General features: G+C 28.0%; 1 protein-coding gene across 1 annotated transcript in view; it reads right to left on the reverse strand.

Annotated features, from left to right (window-relative positions):
• LOC142327455 (lysine-specific histone demethylase 1A-like) overlaps positions 1 to 23771 on the reverse strand; it is a gene marked incomplete at its 5' end in the record, with an annotated part of 421213 nt that overhangs the window by 210436 nt on the left and 187006 nt on the right. The window contains one exon of the mRNA XM_075370548.1: positions 21448 to 21495. Coding sequence (XP_075226663.1) covers positions 21448 to 21495 — 48 coding nt within the window. The remainder of the gene's footprint in view (positions 1 to 21447; positions 21496 to 23771) is intronic.

A 23771-nucleotide genomic window follows, 5' to 3' on the forward strand; every position in this document is an offset into this window, starting at 1 on the left:
TTTGTGTGTGTGTGTGTGTGTGTGTGTGTGTGTGTGTGTGTGTGTGTGTGTGTGTGTGTGTGTGTGTGTGTGTGTGTGTGTGTGTGTGTGTGTGTGTGTGTACAGGCAAATGAAATTACCGCTACCGGCTTTCCAGGCCTAATATAGCGAATCTTAGAACTCCCGACTTCAAAAATCAACTGATTTTGCGGTAACGAGTTTAATACCTAGCGTAACACGTCAGGTTAATCTAAGAAAATTAAATTTATCTTTAAATACCTGTATAGTAAATTTTCTACTTCGGTTGTCTAGACAAAAACTTATAACAGAGGACTACCGTTGAAAAAGTAAGGTTTGAACATCCATTAAAAAAAAAAATCTTACTAAATGAACTGAGAAATGTTTCCTATTTGTGATGTAGAAAAAAAAAGTCACCTTGGACAATCCAAATCGAAAGTGAAATGGGATCAGTCGAAGAAAAACAGATGGACCTAGTCTGATCCCAGAACTGTTGAGATGATTGTTCCGAAAACAGGGGGACTGGGTACGAGTTGACCAAATTCCTTACCGGTCACCGGTCACGGGTACCGCAGAATATGATTACTGCGAGGAGGAGAATACCACAGAACACACGATGTTTATATGCGACAGGTTCCTGCGCACAGGGAATAATTTATATTCGTGCTTCCACGAGGGCGGTTAATATAGCGGTATGGATTTGGTATAGAAGCGTGTAATTAGGTAAAGCTTGATACGAAGTCTTACCTTATCACGAAGCCTTATAGGTTTGTGTTATCACCGATGGAAATATCTGTCAAGGCATTTGCATCGGTGGCATCCTAACAAAGGCCAAACTGATGACTGAATGATGAAATCAAATTTGAAGGTATGGAAGATGACCTCCAACAAAGCCCATCAGGTCTAAGAACAGAGGAAGTGGAGTGGCGATCGGAATAATCCACAAGGCGGGTGTATTTCCCTACAGGGTCAGGATAATACCTTAAGATGGATTGGCCATCCCATGCTGTACAAGGTTTAGTAGATAGGTCCGCAAAGGAGAATTCCACACTACCACGGAATTCGAAACCACATCGTGCCTATAAAATCTATCCCTTCCTCTGTCGAAAAAAAAGTCGAAAATGAAAGGTTACTTTCAGTGGAAAGTACAATTCCAAGTTGAACTCATAATTACTTATTGTAAGTATTTTTTGAGATTTTTTCTTTGCGATTTTATAACTTATTACATTTGGTTATTCAAGTACAAAATATTAGGAGAAAGAAGTCACGGCAGAAGATAAATCCCTGATTAAAAAACACAGGTAAATTAATTTGTGAATCTCCACTGATTTAGTTTAAACTACAGAAGGTCCTCATAACCGTGAAGATTAACAACGGAGGCGGTCCGTTTTCTGATCCCTTATTCTTAAGCCATCATATTACCATCTAGCTTACTTTATTCAGTCCAAACCAATGAACGTGTTTTTTTTAGGAATAACATAATAATGATGATATCAGGTGAATTACGTAATTATAATAAATTACGTAATTTATAAAAATAATTACACTTGTTAACCTAAAACATATCAGATAGACCAAAAATAATAATAACGTATATCAAATAAGCTATTAATAATCTATTATTTATCATAAAATAATAACAAAGCTACGAGTATATAACGAATGATATAATAATTATTATTATAACGTACTTAAGGATAGGACTGAATTATTTTATTTATTTGCTATTTACTGCAGGAAGGAAAGATCGTGAATACTGCGGTTATTATAAGAGTTCAGTTTAAGTTTATTTAGTGCATAGTATACCGATATAATGTAATGTAAGCATCTCTGTTGAACCACATCGAATGTTGCACGAAATCCATTTCTGTATCATCACGACATGTCAATTGAGTATTGAACTATACGTATAACAAAAATAGTAATGCCGCATTACTCCCTCGAACCCCCCCTCAAACATCAATTCAATACTCTCATCTCTGTACTGTTCTTCAACTGACATAAAACTTTATTTTCATAAATTCTCTTTCAAGTAACGTAAATCAATAAACGATGAAAAAATGAAATGAAATAATGCTATTATTACTACAGAAATAATAGTATAATAATAACAGAAACGGAATAAGAATAAAAAAACTCTTTTAATGTCCGACAATAACTTATCTGTTTTTTCGTTTAAACATTTCATATTTAAACAAAATTATCCTGTATCTTTACACGCTAAGTAATTAAAAGTTATAATTCATGATTCATATTTAATTCATCGTACCAAAAAAAAAAAGCGCATACGAATAAAACAGTTTGTAGACTACATTGTGCGATGATGTTCGGTTAACAGAAATCTATTTTCTGGAGAATTTTTAACCGGACCAACACAGACACTTAGCATCCTTTATATCGCATTAATAGAAGAGATGGCAAAAAATACTAACCGAAGAGAACCCCTTATTTTAGTATACATATATACATACATAATATATATATATATATATATATATATATATATATATATATATATATATATAATGATAAATAAATGAATATTTTTCAGTAGGATATTATAATAAAAAGTTTTCAGATCACAAATAAATCACTACGTACATGGTAAAAATAAATAAATACAAATACACTTATAAAATATTTAATCATAAATATTCTATTTTCATAAATCTACAGGTAAACGAACCATAAAAATTTTACAATGTGTCACAGGTTACTACTTTTTTGTTTTATGTAATATTGTAAAATTTTATAACGGTTGGTTTACCTGAAGATTTATGAAAATAGAATATTTGCGATCTGAATATTTTGTGCTTCTGTTTTTACACACGCGAGCTCGCACGGTACAATCCTATTATAACGCGGTCATCTAGAGTCAACGGTTATACCCGCGTTATAGGCTAATCGCGTTATTTCAAAGATAAAGTGATAAAGTTACAATATTAATTGACAATATTGTAACACAATTAAAATATTACCAAATATTGCAGTTAAAAATGAGAATGTTGTAAGAAAAAGTAAAATGAAGATAACTAAAAATAAAGTACTCAATAAATTGTGCCTTGCTTATATTTTGTAGTTGGATTTCATTTTCACATTGTTTTTATCGGAAGTAAGCCTTTTAAGCACTTTCCTTTTTAGTCTAACTAAAAATACAGTTCTGAAATAACTGATCTGAATTCAGAATACCGTAAAGTAATATACAGCAATACTTTATTATATATAGTATATTTTTTCCTTTTTTTATTTTTCCTGTTTAGCCTCCAGTAATTACCATTCAGATAATACTACAGAGGATGATATATGAGTGTAAATGAAGTGTAGTCTTGTACAGTCTCAGTTCGACCATTCCTGAGATGTGTGGTTAATTGAAACCCAACCACCAAAGAACACTGGTATCCACGATCTAGTATTATATATTGTAATTGAATTTAAATAACTTTACACTGATATTTAAAACAGTTATTTGAAAAAATAGGAAGTTATTTTCGTTTGCTTGGGGTCGATATTGTTTTACAGCTACATGTAATTGGACAGAGCTAAATAACATTAGCTTATTTATTTATTCTGTTCAATCTACCATTATATGCTAAATACGTTTCTATATACCTACTAAAATGTAGAATACTTGATAACAGTTCTTTACTAGGGAGGGGACATTCTTCTATCCGCGTTATAACCGTATCTACATTAGAGAAACGTCTGTATATGGTTGTGCGTGTGTGTGCGCGCGCGCATGTGTGTATACATATATATGTTAGCATTAAACCACTAAAAATGCCTTAATTGTTATTCTTACCAAATTAGAATGCCATTGATTGTCCAACAACCAGATAGAGAAATAAACAGGATTAGAAGAAAATGAAAGATTTATGATATTTATGAATGAGCTCGGTAAATAAAAGTGAAAGCAATTCTCTAAAATGAGGAACATTTTACAAAACTGGCAAGATTATAACAGAATTTGTCCAATTAATTTGCCACAATAATTAATTATTTACTGCCTGTAACGTCAGCGCTACAGCTATTCTGCATTATGTATGACATATTCATGTATTTATAAAAATAATCAGCAACTCAAATGTATGCTAACACGCATCAGAATAAATAGGTCAAGCCTCCGGCAGGAACGCATTACGGACAGGAAAACGGAATTAACGTAACAAATAAACAAAGGAAAAATCAATAAGAATTCATCGTAGGTGAATTCATTCAACCGTAGGTGGCTTATTATGGTAATTACGCAACCAATCAACATAACAAAATCTTCTTTTTTTTCTTTTTAATTGGATATCTTGCTACCCTATCAAAAGTTATCTACGGATATAATGGAAAAAGACACATTATATCCGAGGTAACGTTAACGTATTCTTTCATTTTACTACTGAGATTTATATCTTTCAATTACTAATATAAATTCATTTATAAACCATGTTAAATCAAAAATAAAATTATGAATTTTTAATTTCTGAATGATAAGAAATAGGTAAACTATCACATTAAACATCATTCTTAGCTATATTTATTGCGTTATAGTTTTACTGATGAATTTGAGGCCAAACTACAGTCTATAAAAAACAAAAAAAGCTAATGATTGTCTAATAACTAATTATATAAACTCATTTTACAAATAAACTATTTTTCAAAATATAAGGAAAATCTATTTTTTTTTTTTACTATATTTTAACCTTCACGAGTATATACCCTTCTAAGAAATAAATATCCAATTAAAAAATATAATAATAATCAATATTTTTCATTGTATTAATTAATAAAGTTACTCGAAATGAAATGACTAACACTAGATAGGGAATCTTGGAGAGCTGCATCAAACTAGTTAAATGACTGAAGATAAAAAAATAAAAATAAAGTTACGGCATTTTTACCAGCATTACTTTTTTCAACTATTACTTAACAGTTTTTTAACTTTATCAATAATGTTTTACCTCAATTAAAAATGTTTTATGCTAGTAAAGTATACTTGGAATTCAATTTTTTTTAAATTGTGAATAATAAGTGAAGCCTCCACACGTCGTGAATAACAGAACTATATCACAATAGATAAACATAATATTTTTAATTACATACATGTATATAAACAAATAAATTAAAATGACAGAATAAAAAAAAATTAATAAACGTTATTAATTTAACATGTACTACATTATATGGAAAAAATGACACCAACCTCCTAATATATCTTATTATCCAAACAACATTAAGATATAAATTTAAAATATTCATTAACCACTTGAAAGATCAAAATGAATTAGAAAAGGGTTAGCTCATAGTATAATCTATAATTGATAACAAAATGCCAACCGGACTTAAAACCACTTATCATATTATACCAGACTGTAACTCATCTAAACTTGTATAAGATATTTGTCATCATTTTATCACTGACAAATCAGAACGCCACTTAAATAATTGTGTTTATATACGGTTATATGATAAAGGTACTCAATATAATTCATAGTTACGACATGGTGCCGGGTTCTCTCTCCACGCGAGTAATTCATCAATGTCAACCGTTTTAAAAACTGCTAACAACATTAAGATGTTCTAATAGATTAAAAGATATATGTAAATATATTTATTAAATCTACTTAAAAATGTTGAGAAAAATAAAGCCAGGATTTAAGAAAAATAAATAAAATATACAGAATTAATACGTGTGAAATAATTATGGGTAAAAGCTGCAAAAATTACATTAATAAATTCATAATAAACAAATCTTCAATGACTACTTAAAAATATACAATCATTTCTTGTAGCCTAATGTTCAGAAATTGTTTAAATATGAAAATTATAAGCATTGAGTTTATTTAATATACAACTTTGTTACATTTTTATATGTTGCATTTAAATGATAATTTAAGTATTCCATAAATTTTAAATCAGTTAAAGATTACAGTAATTAAATAATTAGTTTTTCCTGCAGTTTTCGTAAAACGAAGTACCTAATTTTCACAAACAATAATTATGGAAATTCAGCAGTTTATATATAAAAACAGATCAACGCAGAATGGACGTCTAAATTTAATACTTTCACTATTATAGAAATCATTGATTTTAGGTAAACATTTCATATCCAATAAATAAGGTTTCCTTTGTTTTGTAGACTGTGATTTTAAATATTATCCACTAACGAGTAATATGTGCAGTCCCTCATAAATCATAGAGCTTTACATAATGTGCAACGAATTTTAGTGGAGTGAAACGTAAAATAATTAATGAAGTAAAATACATAAAATAAAGTTAGTTTAGCGTACTGCAACGTGACGGGTGTGAAGGGAGAAAGGTCTCGGATGAAAATTTATTCTTTTGACTAATTAGATAAATTATTATTATGTTAATTAGTCAAAAAGAAGGAATTAAGTACAATAAATAAACCTTCATTACCTTTTTTTACAGATGATGACCGAAAGCAACAAACATATAAAATAAAAAAATCCTTGGACGCAGCGTTATTTATGAAAACTTAACATAAATAATAATACACAATAATGAGAAATGTATAAAATTAACGTGTAAAAATTATCGGGCAATAAAAAATTTAGTGACGTTAGGATGTAAAAAAAAGTTACGAAAAATGAAAACTGTATTTAAAAATGATAATTTTTTAATTTTCTTCCGCACAACAAACAGGATTTCCGTCTAAACAACAAAAGTTAATACGGAAATGAATAACTAAAGCTGCAATAAATTAGTTTCAAAACAAAATTTTTACCTGATTAAAAAAAAATTGTATATATATATATATTTATTTATAAATTTATATAAAATTGATATAAAATCAGATTATCGAGATTAATTAAATTTCGGAACTTATTCTTAAAAAATAAGACTAACAAGGAAACATTTTATTACTAAATTAAAACGATTTGAATAATATTTTGAAAACAGTAAGTCTACAATCATTAAGATTGAGTCAAACAACTTGTTTGTTTATTCTAAGATTTTTCAGATAGTCGTTCACAAAAAAATTTAGTCATTTTTTTTTTTAGAATTATTTCTGTGGCGTAAGAAAAATCTTTAAAAATCACTAATCTGGGGAATTTTATACAGTCTTCTTTCATTCAAACGGAAAATGGAAAATGAGTTTAATCTATAAACTATCTTAAGAATACCGAAATGATATCTAGGAAATAAAAACAAAAAATACGTAAACTTCTGTAGTAGTGTTATAACGATGAATTTGATCAATCTTGAATAGCTTTGTTTAGGATACCTCGTAAATTAATTCTAAGAACGTATTTTTAATATAGTCCTATCAAATTACATTTAGAGAAAAAATAATTGGTACCTGGACTTTTATTAGTGGAAGAGATAAAGGGGCTTAATATAAACGTAAAAAAAAAATGCGTGAGCAAAGATGTAGAGGGGTGATTTTGGGGTTGAAAAAAAAATTTTCCAATACAAAAGTTGTAGATCATGCTAAAATCTACAACTTTTGTAGAGGTCACTTTTTAACATAACCTCAAAATTTCCGAGAAAAATGCGAAAATCTTCTTTTTTTGTTTTATATTTTTCATTTCCGCAAAAATAATTTAATTTTGACGAAACTTGGGGAAAGTATACCTTTCTGTGTTTTAAATAACTACAATTTTTTTTTGAAAACTTTCACCGGAAATCGCAAAAATACCCCAAATCAACTCTCCACCATCACCGCTCACGCATTTATGTTTTTACGTTTATTATAAGCCCTTTACCATTTCCACTTACAAAAGTCCAGGTAACAATTTTTTCCCCCTCTAAATGAGGTATTTCGACCTAATAGGTATTTATTAAAGACAAATATATAAATAACAAATATAATTTACCATTAAGAATGGTCTTAATGGTCTTCCTCTTCTGTTATTCGTTGACAGAAATAAAAATTAATAACTTTTAAACAACTTTTTACTAAACATAGAAATGCAATGCAAAAACTATTTTTACAAAACATAAAACTAATTATATTCCATGTTAAAGACCTTAGAAGAAGGTGCAGTAGATAGATTGGCAAAACTTTAAAATAAAATCTATAAGACTGGTTATTGGAAGGAAGATTTACTTACTAAAATTCTTACCTATGCTAAAGAAGACCAACGCCAAATACAGTGTCCGGGCTAAAAATATCCAAAAATAACAGCTTATATTAATTAAGAGAACCACTTGCTACAACAAATGATGGATAAGAAAAGCAAGTAGGGGAATAATATGGATTGGGAATAAACTGAATGTAAGTAAATATAGGGAATACAGAGCAAAAAAGATTATTATTTCGAAGAAACGATTGGAAAAGGTGGGTAGTTTTAAATACCTTGGAAGCACAATAAAGTTTGATGGAAGTTACTCTGAGGAAATCAGAAGCAGAATGCAAGTGGTGAAATGACTTTCAGCAAGGTTAGAAACTTACTTACAACAAAAGGTATATCTATCAATCTGAAAAAGAGATTTGCAAGATGTTATGTTTTGAGACTGATGCAGAAACATGGGCAATAAAGAAAAGAGAAACTCAATAACTGGAAAGTTTTGAAATGTACGGAGGAAAATGCTATGGGTATCAACTAGCGAAAGACAGTAACTAATGATCAGGTCCTGATAAATGTAATTAAGAGTAGGAGGATGATTAAGATAATACAAAGAAGAAAAGTTAATAGGATAGGCCATACCTTAAGACATGACTGTATTCAAAAAGTAATAATTGATGGGATTGAAGATGTAAGGGAAAGAGGAAGAAGCAGAATAGAAATATTGGATGATCTGAAAGGAAGACAAGGATACTATAATTTGAAAGAAAAATTTCAGGGACAAATCATCTTGGAGAATGGTATTATTCAATATTAATAATATAAAATTATTCAATTTTAAAAAGAACATAGATATACGAGAAGCCATTTTGCCCCTCAAGACTAATTTTATAAGAAAGGCTTAAAACATAATAATAAAACCTACTTAGTAGTAATAAATATCTTCTTTACAAATACAATGAAACTGAAAAAATGCCAATTCTATTAGAAAAAGAAGTGATTCTTCAAAAATCTAACAAGAATGAATAATAAACAGGTTTTCAGAATAAGTCTTCAATTTTCAGAATGAAAATCAATGAATGTCAATAGTTCAAAAGGATCTAAAAGAAATGAAAATATCTAAAAAAAAAATTAGTATATTATTTACAAATAGTACAACTGGTATAAGATTTCAAGGGTTTCTAACAGAAGGGGAAAAAGAAACCAACAATTTGTGGTCATAAGAGAGAAGGCAAAAACAGAGCAAAAGCATGAACAACTACTACTGGAAGACTAGAAAAAAACCCAAAAGAAAGAGAAATTAATGCAAAATGTTGCTTGACGTGATCCTCAGTCCACCTAGATTGAAAAAGAAATTTTCCTTTTTTTGATAACTTATTAAATTGCAACTATACATAAAAAATTAATTTATCTAATGTTTTTTTTTTCAAATCTGGAGAAAGCATTTGATAATGCAGAATGGAAAAAAAAAAGGTTAAAATTTTAAGAAAATTTAATTTGAATTATGGAGAGAAAATTTATTTATATGTACAAGAATTAGATCCCAGTTACAAGAGCAATAGAAAATGAAAAAGCGTAAGCCCTGATTCAGAAAGGAGTGAGGCAAGGATGTAGCCTGTTTCCAAGGTGTTTGTCAAACTTATAGATAAAAGAAGCAATACAATATTACAGAAAAAATGTAACTATTCGATGGGGAAAAGGAAAAATATTAGGATGGGCAGACAACAGAAAGATTTTTTGACAGAAATTAAAGATAAGTTGAAAATAAATAACAGTAAAAAGATAATAAAGAATAATATGAGATAATGAAATATGACAGAAACACAATATAATATGAATAAGAAGACTTGTTATATAGGTAGTAAAATAGCAAAAGAAGGAGAAAGTAATAATTGATATTAAAAACAGGTTAGAACAAGCAAGGACGTACAAAAACAGAAGAAATCTACAAGTATCAAACATTGATCTAAAAATTAGAAAAGTTCTTGAAAATATTTGCGGGGTCAGTGCATTAAGGTAATGTAAAATAAGAAAAACAAAAGGGAAAAAAGATGGCTTTGAAAAGTAGTGTTACAAGATGATGTTAAAAATTACATGATTCATAAGAAAGGAGAGAAATTTGGGGCAAAATATTGCAAAAAAATAACTTTGCTGAACCATACATTAAAACATCCAAGTTCAGTTAATTTTGTGATAAGAGGAATGTAGGGGGAGGGGGAGAATGTAGAAGACAAAGATTAGAATAAATAAAAAGATGCTTTGATATTTAGGCTGTATAAATATGTTATGGGTAAAGACCAACACAGAAGAATAGAAAGGAAAAAAGAAGAGCAACAAACAGTCAACTGCCTGATTACTAAAAAAAAAAAAACATAATAAATTTTAATAGAAGAAAGCAAAAAAATTTACAAAACTTCTGGGAAACCTTTAATATGATTTTGAAGGATTAAGTAAGGCATTGTTTCAGAAGCTGAAGATTAGTCAGGTGATACAATATATCATTAATTATGTGAGATAGTATACATATATATAGATATACATATAGATGTTATTGATAAAAAAAAATAATGATTCATTATATTAGTTGCAAATAGAGTACCACTTTTTCATATGACTTCAGTCTAAGTAAAAGTATGCATAAAGTTCAGCAGTTATAATTAAAGATATAATAATTTGCAATCTGTGCAAATATTGTGAAACAGAATAAATTTAAAATCAGACATAGAAGAAAATATAATTGAATTAGTCTAAACAATTAAAATTAAAAAAAAAAAAAAAAAAAAATAGAAATGGTAATATAATAAAGGTAACAAATAAAAAAATAAAAAAATAAAAAACTTGTTAACATGGAGCTTAATACAAAAGGAAGCAATCAATTTAAATAATACAAGTGTGGAATTTTAATTTTAAATAAAATTAAAATTTAAATCAACTAAAAGAGAAGTTGTTAAAAGATATAAAGAGATAGGAGAGACAGAAGAAGAAGGACGGTAAAGAAAATAAAAAACTAAGAAGCACCAACAAGTCCCACATATTTGAGGCAGTAAATCAAGCATACTATGTTACTAAGATACATACAGCACACAGTCTGTATACATAACAAATTTCATTTGCTTTGAAGTTGATATTGGCCTTGTTGGTCGACAATGTTGATGATGATGATTGTAATGACTGTAGGGGTCAAATTGTTTTACAAAAGAGATAAAATAAATAAATAATAAGATTGATATTGAAAATTCACAAATTTAAAACGAAAATACAACAGTGCATTAAGATAAAGAGGTGAAAACGAACATTTCAAATAAAGAACATGACATTCCCCTAAAATTCAATAACAAATAGATTTGTATTTTTAGACACATTAATTTCAAATTTACTTGGAATATGATTCTTTTTATTGTAATAGCCTACACAAAGAAACTGGAAATAAGATAAAAATATATGTAGACATAAAAGATATAAGATAACATTATTTATTACATCTCATCCATTCGTTTATACTATATACTGATCGTAAATCTCGAAAATATTTATTCTATTTCTTTATAGGTATTGGTCATTTGACTAGTTTGATGCTCTTATTCATTCCTTTCTACTTTGAACCTCCTTTGAGATATATATATATATATATATATATATATAAAACCTCCTTTAAGCACATATTTTCGTATTATAACACTAATTACTACTTTATACACTCTAATTATCTTTGTTTTTTTATCTTCTACACTCAAACCAAATTCATAAAACCCACAACTTTGTCATTTTCTTTTAACACCCTCAACATATGATTGTGTGTTATTAATATTATAAAGCTTTACATTAAATAAACTTTAGGAGAAATCTCTCAAATCCTCAATATTAAGGAAAAATAAATAGATGAACTTTTATTATTTAATTATAGAATATCTTCTTGGTTATACCTCTGACTCACTCGGTAATACAATGACTCACTCAACCCAATCAGTCTTATCCTTTTTACAAGATCTGCATAAACTTTCTTCTTCTCCAGTTGGTTTTAAATCGTTTTAGTTTGTACTCAATCGTTCTACCATTATTCCATTATAATTAAATATAGACAAGCTAATTCATAAACATCCATCCGGTTTCTATAATTTTCCTATTGCTCATGTCCGGTATAATAGCATTACATAGCACACACCTATTTTTAAGAATGTCTTTCATATTCTTCAATTTATGTTTAAAGTCTAAATCTTTAACTACCTGCTTTATATCTATTAATTTTATTTCCCCAACATTCAAAATTATTTTTTTTAAATGTTCGACACATTTTTCTACTTCATAAAACGGTAAGGTTAGTTATTTTGAACCTACTTTATAAAATTATTTCACATTAGATTTATGAAGGCTCACTACTATCCTTCTTAAGTTTAATATGAACTGAATTTGCTCTTTCAAAACTTTAGGAATTAGAATTATAATTGCTCAACCATCCAACTTTAATTATATTAAATTTTGTTTTCTTCAATACAGCATTTCAAAATTATGTTACTAAGTTTAAATTTAAGGAAATTGTAGTTAACCTAATCTATTTTTTTTTTTTTAATTAATGATTTAATCAAAATTCTTACACCAACATATTTATTTTATATATATATATTTTTTTAAGGATTCCTATTATCCACATTCTATTACCTTATGATGGAACAATTAAAATAAACATTACAGAACAAAAACTTTCCAGTAAATCGTAATGTAGATCGTACGGTAATAGTCATCATTTCTTCCACTCAAAAAACAAAAATTTCTGTAATATAAATAAAACTGTTTTTAACAAAATGATACTGATAAAGTAAGACGACACTACAGTTCTATTATCAAAATCTGTTATTAATTTAGAATCTTCTTTAAAAAAAATAAGTGTTAAATATATGTAATAGACAATAGATTTACAATAAATAATTGATAAACAATGTTTAAGCGTTCCATATAATAAGAAAAAAAAAATAAAAATTTTTTACATAACTCTTACCATCCCGATTTCATTTATATGTAATACATATCACAATTACAGAAACAATAATATTGTTATGATTATACATTGTTTAATAAATGAAATCGTAATCATTTGTTGCGTCATAAAATGATTACGAAACTATCACAACCACCAACATCAGTGAAAATGTAGCATAATCTAACACAGAATACTGTAATACTTAATATACAAGTATAAATAAAAAAAAAAACTTTGTACCCAAACACACATCTACAAAGTTAAGACAAAGTGAATGGACTACTATTTATCTAATCTCCCCATTTTTGTTACATTTTGGTAGCTTTACTTTTTATTTGCTATAAAAATTAGGTAAATTTTAAATATTATAAATAACTGTATAGTCTCTTCTCGTGAATTTCACTGACTATAAACTAAGAATTTTATAGATATAGTATTTTTAAGATAGTTGAATTTTTTCTTTCCAATTAACAAAAAATTAATTGTACTTTCCAAGAGAGAATAAAGCTCACCACATTACTCCATATTTCTTAAACTAATACACTTCTCTTGTTCTGGGTAAATTCTGTAGAAGAGTAATATTATAACTTAGTGAGATTATTGCAAATGTATTTACACAACTGTTATGTGTATCTAATAATAAAAGGTATAATGATTTTTTTTTTGTCCCTTTATCTTATACTATTTTCCATTTTTTTTATTTTTATACATTTTTATACATTTTTTTACATACTTCTAAGCTCGTCAGAATATTTTTGATGGATTTTTAAAATCAGTGATCTTCATTCCAGTGATCCAGAATACTCGTATTATGTAAACAGATTATTGGATATTTATCATTAAATTATATTAATTGGTGGGGGTTGGAGAGGAAGGTTAAAATAGATTATATATTTAAGCATTAAATGATTTGATGCTAAAGAGTTATGTAATAACAATTAAAAAACCAAAAATGTCTTACCAGTGACAGAATTTTTTATATTTATTCAGCTCAAAAGCCTTTAACTGCAGATTATTTATATAGCACTTTCATAATATTATAAATATTTTATAAAACAGATTTTATCTGTTATTTCCCTCCTAAAAATACTGTAATAAATAAACAAAAAATAAAAATCCTACATTCATAGACCGTAACTGAATGTGTACAAAAAGTCAAAAAGGTATATATTAATGTTAGGTACTATATCATTCCCAACGCATAATTGTTCTTAAAAACACAAACAATCCAAGCCAGTTTTATTGAGAAAATGAGGATTTAAGTGATTTCTTCTTACTTCTTCAATAAACCAAAGACCCGTATGCTTATCAGTACTCCTTTCTTTCTTTTTCCTGTTTAGCCTCTGGTAACTACCATTTAGATAATTCTTCAGAGGATGAATGAGGATGATATGTATGAGTGTAAATTAAGTGTAGTCTTTACATTCTCAGTTCGACTATTCCTGAGATGTGTGGTTAATTGAAACCCAACCACCAAAGAACACCGGTATCCACGATCTAGTATTCAAATCCGTGTAAATATAACTCGCTTTACTAGGACTTGAACACTGGAACTCTCGACTTCCAAATCAGCTGATTTGGGAAGACGTGTTTTCACCACTAGACCAACCCCCGGTGGGTTTATCACTACTCCTAAATACATGTAATGTTCACCCTTCCAAGCAATATCTTCATTCTTGTTAATTACAGAATCTGGTTTAATACTGAACATTATTACTTTCAAAGAAATCTACATTTCACATTTGTGTTATATCCTTCATATGGTTTACAAGCATCACAAACAAAAGAATTAGTGTAATAAAAATAATGATAAGCGGCCATATTATTTTGATAAAATTCAGTTTTTCATTACTACTGTTTTCATTACCGATATTAAGTACGTTCTTTCACAGAGATTACTACTTTTTCTTAATGGATTTTGTAATTCATAATAACAAACTACTAAGATATATATTTAAAATCTGATTCATTGAATTAAAATACTACTGCTAAATCAGTATTTTGGTAGACAGTGAAATGGTTGTTTTTGGTAGCATACTTCAATAATATATACTCTTTTTGTTCAGGAAAAAATCTGACAACAAAGTTGTAATATTTTCCTGGCACTAGTGATATTCTTATATAGTGGAAAAATAATGATACATGAAATAAGTTACCTAAGAATTTTTTTTTGGATGGGGGTAATTAATGATAAAGTTTTATTGTAAAATTATCTGTTTATGTTTAAATAAACCAAAAGAAGTACAAAAATTTCAACAAAAAAAATCTGTATTTTTTACGTTTTTCTGCTCTCCCACCTTCAAAATTATCTTTCAAGAATTTTTCTTTAATTTTCTATGTTTACTATGATAAATGCAGGAAACTAAAAAGAAAAAAAATCCCTTGAAAAATGTACTACCAATATAAAGGTACCTAAGATTTATTTCTTTGGGAGTGAGTGTGAATTATGATGAAATTTTATTATAATCCTATTATTAAAAGTATATTATTTAACTTTAAATAATATTAAAAGTTTAAATAAACAAAAAAAGTTTTGAAAAATTCAAAAATCTATATTTTTAAACTTTGATTGGCTCCCTCACCCCCAATATTGCCCCCAAAGTATTATTTTGGGGTAACATTACTGTAACTAGGAAGACAAAATAATTCGTTTAAAAAATATGCAATCAATAAAAATATAGATTTTTTTCGATTTTAGTGGTATAGGGAATTTGGAACAATCTTTTTTTAATGGTAAAATAAGCATGCATGAATGCACTTAATATAAAGTGGGTTGTAAAATTTTAAGAAAATTGACCGGAAAGAAACTATAAACTATCTATATCCTCTGAAAATATTGACCCCCCAAAATTTTACAAATAAATTGCCCCATATACAGGAGTTACTGTGCCAAATTTCATCAAAATCGGTTTATCCAGTCAAGATTTATTAAGCTTCAAATACGCCAATACGTGTGTACGTACGAACATTACCTCCACTTTTTTTTTTTGTTTGGGTCATGAAACGTCGAGAAATAAAAAAAAAAATCCCGTACCCCATTCTTCGACTGATTATCATATGCTTTCCTTATTTCAGCATAGCTATGATGCTATTTAACAACAGCTATTTTGCCAGGAAAGTAAAAGTATATTACATAAATTTTCTTTACTCGGTAAGAAATAAAGTGATATAGCATAGTATAAAACAATTATTTTTTTTATTACCTTTTTTTTTGTAATCGTTCAGTAATAACATAATTACAGAATAACTGAAGTATGTTAACAATAAATAAAAAACACGAATATAAATTATTATTTTATCCAATTATCTTTACACTCCCGATACGAAAATAACAGAAAGTTATGTAACCTAAGAAAATGAAACGATTTTTTTTAGTTATACTCCTTCGTAAAGACAATATGGGTTCAAAATATTTTTTAACAAGAACATATTACGTACTTTATGGCTGAATGGTTTAATACTTATTTAAAAGTTAAAATAATATTCAAAGAAGTATTTTTGTATTACAAACACAAAATATATTTACCTATACACACAAACGGATAATAATTATGAAAATAAGCCTACATATAGAATTTAGTAAATTATTACATTTAAACTGTTGTATTTTTATTTCACAATATATATACAGAACAATTAAAAGAATAAACTATTGCAATATTTGATTTCATAATAAATAACGAAATAACAGAGTATAATATCGATGAAGATAATATTTTCTACTAAGGTAGTATAATAGGAGGGCTTCAATAAAAATAATACTAATAATAATAATAGAGAGTCTTGTTGTTTTTGTTAGGGGCTTGTTGGCCTGAAATTTATGTGTGAGGGAACGGGTTATGTGTGGATAAAGAGGGGAAACAATGGTTGGAGGGGGGTACCCCTCATACCCAACCCGGCATCAAAAAGGTGATGCTAAAGGTGGTGGCGGGAGATGAACGTAGATGACGGGGTGGAGTGGAAAAGCAGCTGGGAACTAACCTCATTCCTCATTTTTACACGACCAATTCATTAAGTTCAAAAGCTGCTCTCTGTTCTTCCAATGGCTAACAGCTAACAGCAGCTCCAAGTAGCATGCTCCCTTCTAACTGGATTATCTTTAGAGATGACACAAGCGTATAAGTTATTCTAACTCATAAGCTAAAAGTCGAACGAATATGGCATATTAAAAAGGAGACAGGTTAACGTTTAAAAGAAGAACAGCATTCAGAAATATACGTAAAAATAATATCATTTATTAAAAAGACAAAAAAATACCTTTAAAAAAAATCGATGATTGCAACAAATCTTAATTAAATATTCCACCATTACACACCTTAACGTCTTCCATTTTCAAACAAAATCTATATTTTTAAAATTATGTTTACCAAAAATATCTGTAATAAATTAAGTAGAAAAGAAAGCTATTTACAAATTAATAGTTTGTATAAAATATTTATTCACTAAATTATTATAATTTTTCCTTCTGAACACGTGCCATAGTAAAATGAATCGGTTTTTAAGATGAAAAGCTTTATTGTGTACGGAATTTTTTTAATAAAAAAAAAAAAAAAATGTAATTATACAAAGGTTTAGAAAAATACTACACAATTGTATTCTATTCAATCAGTAATTTGAAAGCCGTTCTGGGTGGTCATGAAAATGAATAGATCTTAAAAATAAATAACCTTTTGTAATGAAATTATATTTCGTTAAAAAAAAAAAAAACTATTTTAACACGAAGTTACTGAACTTTCCTTTAACATTTGAATTGAGCTTAGAATTTAACCACTTGCAAAAAATAAAGCTGAAAATTATTTTTTCATTTAGACCTTAATTTCTATATGTAAACAATTTTTATTTTAATTCTCTGGACGGATTTTTTAAAACGAATTATTAAATTACAAAGTATAAGTTAAATAGGAGCATATTTTTGAAATGTTATGTCTATAAACTAACTTTAACAATAAGAATAAAACTTTTACTAAATTTTAGTAGTAGTTTAATTTATTATATTATCTACAATTAAATATTTTTATTTACTATTCATTTTTTTTAGATTTTGAAAAATTAAGGAAACTACATGCCAATATATCACCGTTTTTTTTTTAATATTACATTTTTTTGTTTTATAAATACATTTCCTCTAAGTCGTAATGTATTTTATTATATAAATTTAATATTTAAAATAAGCATTACTTACTTTAAACCATTAAGATAGGGAAAACTCAGATATCAAAGATATTTTTTAATAAAAATACGTTTATTATTATTATTATTTCGAAGTGGCAACATCAATATCATTTCTTCTTTTCCATATCTCCCTCATTGCCTCGGAGTGCACCCGTACTTCTTGTTCTTTCCATTTTCTTCTGGAGTGCTTTCTTCCTTTATCCATAACAACCTTTGCATTATAAATTATTTCTCTAAACCTCATTCTACCCAAGCAGGCCTCCTCATTTATTCTTACCTTTTGAAGTTCCTCTTATCTGCTTTATGTATTTTATTTGGCTTTTTATTTTCCAAAATTTTTTGGAGAATTAGTTTATTTAGTATTTTTGGATCCATTCGGATCGGGGACCAAAGAATAAAGAATTATAATATTTTTCTAATTCCGTTTTCCAAACCTTCTTGGATTTTATAAATTCCCTTATTTGATTTTGGTGTGTATTCTCCTTCCGTTTTTCTAGAGCTGTAGATTCTTCTTAAGGTTTTCCTTCCCATTTTGAGATTTTTTAGACCAGTTAAAACTGCTGTTTTAATTCCGCACAATATTACTGCTCTGACTTCCATATAAGATTATTTTGAGTAATTTATTGATGCCCCCATTTGGCGTATATATATATGAGAATTCAATTTTTCTAATTTTGATCTCCAGATTCCCAGAGCTCCTTTCTCATTCCCGTTTTTACTGATTATTTATCCTAAATATTTAAATTGAGATGTGATATTTATTTTTCCATACTTGCTCTTTATTGGTGTTTTGGGAAAGATATCGTGTTAAATTTTTGAGATTTAAATGTCAGCTTTTGAGAAGGAATTTTACAAGCCCATATATTCTGCTGTTCTTTTAAGTAGTTACTTTAAATGAAACTGCGTCTTCTGATTTTGCGAGAAGTACTAGGTAGTTTGCTAAAGCAAGGAGATTTCTTTTTAGAATTTTAATTTGAAATGGTTTGTTGATTTCTCCTCAGAATTTAATATTGTAAATTGTGTTTGACAGCGCTATTTGATTAAATTTATTGTTTTCTGGTCTACTCCGTATACTATCTCCTTATATAATAATCTCTTCTTACATCTATTTTACTTATTAATTTTAATTATATGAAAATTTAAATATAACAAAATTGCTTCTTTTTTTTCAGCTGTGTTACAAGGCTATATACATCCTTGAAAAAAATTAGTATACTATAAATTTTGTAGATAAAATCAATCAAACGATTTTTAAACAAATTTGCCAAATGAAAAATCCAATGAAAATTTTTAAATCTTAGATTTAATTAATTTTTTATTATATTAAAAAAGAAAGAAAATCAATAAATCTCTACCAGAAATCTTACGTAAGCATATTTTAAACCCCTCTGCTCCTTCACACAAAATAAAATAATTAATTGCCCCCTTCATAATTATATGATTAATTGAAAAACCTGTAATTTTTTTTTAAATTCGCACAACATCAATTCATTTGCTAAACCTATCTATCTTATTACATAAAAAAAAAGGTATTAAAAATCACAATCTTCAGGAATTTTTATAAAAAAATAATAATTTACCCCTTAAAGTTTAAAAATTACCATTTTTATAGTCTGGTATATGTCGCTAGTACACCTGACTGCTCAAAACGCCTTATTTAGGAGAAATATTAATTTTTATTTCAAACCAAGAAGATAATAAAACAATTATGCAAGACTTGTTCAACTTTTTCTACCGATATTTTTAACTTTAATGAATAATTTAGTCTTTTTTTCCTTATTTTTTTTGACAACAACCAAAACAAGTTATTAGAGCGTGAACATACAAAGAATTCAACAAATTATAGTTTTTAAAAGTCAATTATTTAATTTTTATATCAAAAAAAGTCATTAACGAACACGAAATAAACCTTTTAAACGGAAAATATTAGTAGTACTCTATGTAAAAAAACATCCATCATACAATTAGAAAAATCTGATGTGGACGCCTCATGACTTCCTTGTACGCCTGTTAAATTACATATACACATTTTTAAAACAACATAAAATTTTATTTCACTAATAACTTCTGATATTTTTTCACATATTTTTTTTATTGTTATTATTGAATTATTTGTAAAAAATCTTCTACAATCAGAGGTTAATAATTATTTATAAATTAATATATTTAAATTAAAACAAAAAGTTAAAAAACAAGAAGATGAAGTCGGATTTCAACCGATGTGCCTTTCCCTTGTAAGATCCAAATATTTCATTAATGAAAATTTTATTAGTCTATAACTCTGGAACCAATGAAAATAAGTATCACTTAGATCGTTGAAAATCTCTCAATGAAGGCTTATTACTGCAATTAAGAAAAAGTCTAAAATCCATACCTTTTTGGATTTTGGGCTTTTTTGGACACTTCTGGTTTATTCGATTGCAATGAAAAGGAAAGTGCACAACCAGATTTTACAATAGTCCTAAATCCAGAATTTCAACATCCTACGGATAACGTTTTCGAGTATGCGAGTTTCGTACGTAAAAACGTCACGCCGAAACTATCCAAAATGGATTCAGGGATGTTCAAAATGGATATTTCCGTTGAAATCTGAAAACCGAAATTTTTCGCGATCACAATACTTCCGTCACTTCGTTCAAGGGTTGAAGACCATAAAAAGCAGATTCAAAATAAGTAAGCTTTATTATAACGGAACAAAAAACTAAAATAATAAGTACAAATGAGGCTTCGACCCAAAATGAATAAAAACAATACTGTTACATTAACAAGTAAATTATCACCAAAAGGGTATTTTAGTTTTAACTTGTGTCAAAATTCTGAAATAAGTACATTTTCAAGGAAAATTTAATGAATCGGTTATTTATAGAAGATATTGAACAATTAGAGAATCACCAGATGATATGAGGAATCTATGTGTTAACCTCGGATGAGATACATATGTCCCATATGTTTCCAGATGATCCATGCATATCTCCCACATGCAAACGGAAAAGGACGACTTCTTTACGGATACTACAACGGAAGAACGATTTCCACGGAATTATTTTGTACAACTTTCGCCATCAACCATCATAGATGACAAAAATATTATAGTTAAATAAAAATACAAGTTACCGCTTTGAAGGTAAATATACATTTATATACATAAAAATTATATTACGTAATTTGATAAAGTAGTAAAACAAAAGATGAAAGAAGTACAATTAAAAGAAAATCAATAAATGTACTACAAGGAACAAATTAAAAGAATTAAAATAAATAATACAAATTTCCGCCATTACTTACCAAAACAGAATGATAATGTGATTAAAATAATGTAGCAATTTTTCTCACCTGCAAAAAAAAATGTTTAAATATATAAAAATATTGTATGGAATAAAGTTACAAATTTTTACATCTAAGCTTTTTATATTTATAGATATATACTTAACAATAAAAAATAAATAAATCTGATCACAATGCCCCACCGAGCTGGTCTACTGATAAACTCGTCGTCGCAAACTACTTATTTAACAGCTGATTGTCGAAGAATCCGTGGTTAAAATCTAAGTAAAAGTTAATTATTTTTATACGGATCTGAATACTACACACTAGATACTGGTGTATTTCGGTCGTTGGGGTCCAATTAATCACATGTCTCAGCAATGGTCGGCCTGAGAGCGGATACGAGTACACCTCATTTACATCTCATACGTGTACCATCCTCATCATATTGGGCCATGGAAGGGTTGCTTATCTGTCCACTACTTGAACAGATTACAACGTACACATTAGGAAAAAAAATAAATAAATAATTATCACATAACCTCAAAATATAATCAACCAATAATAAGAGTATAACAGGTATAAACAACAGAAATAACTAACACCATGAGTTAGTAATAAATTATAAACCTACAACAAATATATTTTTCAAACGTTAAAATTATTTCTTTAATGATACGTTCTCTTATTGTTTTATCTTTCTTATTTTTTAATATAAAGTAGAGTACTATAGTATATTTAAAAGAAATGTTGTCAGAACTGTATGAATGACATAACAATAGGACATAAAAATGTTGTTTCTAAGCTACTAATAACAGGTAATCTCTATTTCACAATGTTGCTAAATAACAGCAATAACAACAAGGGTTAAAAATAGTATGCCTATTAATCACTGACCTCCAGTGCAGACTAGCCTATTATATGGACAATTGCGTTCATAATTTTCACATAAAGATACTCATTACAAAGAACATTTATTCCGCACTGTAGTATGCACATTATTTAATATTCTTCGTAAAGTATTTCTTTTTTTTTCTTATTTTTTGTAAATTATTGGAAAAAAAATGGAAAGAATGTAAAAAACTGAGTACTGGTAACAAAACCAACAACTTACAATTGCTTAGATAAATTATACTGTATCCTTATATAATTTCATAAAGTATAAGTTATACGTGTGCGTACAGTCATTACATCATTAAAATATTAGTTCTGTATGTGCGTGCGTGCCTGCGTGAGTGTACGTACATTAAAACAGTAAGTAGATGATACACGATACAAAAAAAGAGGATTACCTTTAACACCAATTATTGTCCCGATTACTCAATTAAGTAACATTAATTTTCTCTAAACATCCTTACTGTCTTAACAGTTTAATAACTGTGTTCGTCAACCATTTTTACTTTCCCGTCTAGCACTGTAGCTTTAGAAGGGAAAGTATTGTAATCAGTCCAATTTGAGCATATGCGGTTTTCACTGATCTTCCCGTCTGACACCTAAGGAACCCAGAAAACCGGATAGAAATTTTCCGGATGTTCGTATATGTGTGTGTGTGTGTCTGTGGTCGGTGACGCACCCAATAAATCCAGAACTACTCGACCAAACTTAGTCAGATTACTTCTATATTTGGGGCATTGATATCATTAAATTTTCAACTTAAAAGTCAAAGGGGTGAAACTGTAAAGCAAGATCACCCTCAGTATCTTGAGATTTCGCCTAATTAAGGTCTTAATTTTCTTGGGCACATTTGTTAACAATTAGAAAATAATATTTAAAAAAAAAACATTTTTTTCAAAATCGCACCCGCACCCCAAAAAATTCTTTAAATAAACTAGTGACTAAATGGGTGTAGTGGTTCATTAGTACCCCCACTCTCACCATAACGAGCGCTAGTGTAGCACTGACGTACAGCTTCTGTAGTCGTCTACTATGTTGTGACGTCACAGATTACCGGTACAATTAATATTTTTATCATGGTTTTTTTACAATCAGTTTTTACAAATACAAAAAAAACTGTAAGTAAATGGGATAAAAATTAAATTGACGTTAAAAAAGACAATTTCCAGTGAAACTACTCAACAACACAATTCAATATGCAAGAGGAACATATGAAATACAAAACTGACATTAAAGATAAATAAATGTGTTGAGACATATAAAGAAAAAAAATTAATAAGTAAATTTGAAAGTAAAACAAACAGAAATATGATAAGATTTCATAAATATGATAAGATGTCATACGTTATCTCCTGGATCCAACACATGCTGCCGTTTTAACCGGCCAAGATCGTTACCGTTATCAGGCAGGTTCACAGCAAGTAGTTCCCATACCTGATGAGACGTTGTTC

Source organism: Lycorma delicatula, chromosome 7 (assembly GCF_047948215.1).
Source record: "Lycorma delicatula isolate Av1 chromosome 7, ASM4794821v1, whole genome shotgun sequence".
NCBI lineage: Eukaryota > Metazoa > Arthropoda > Insecta > Hemiptera > Fulgoridae > Lycorma > Lycorma delicatula.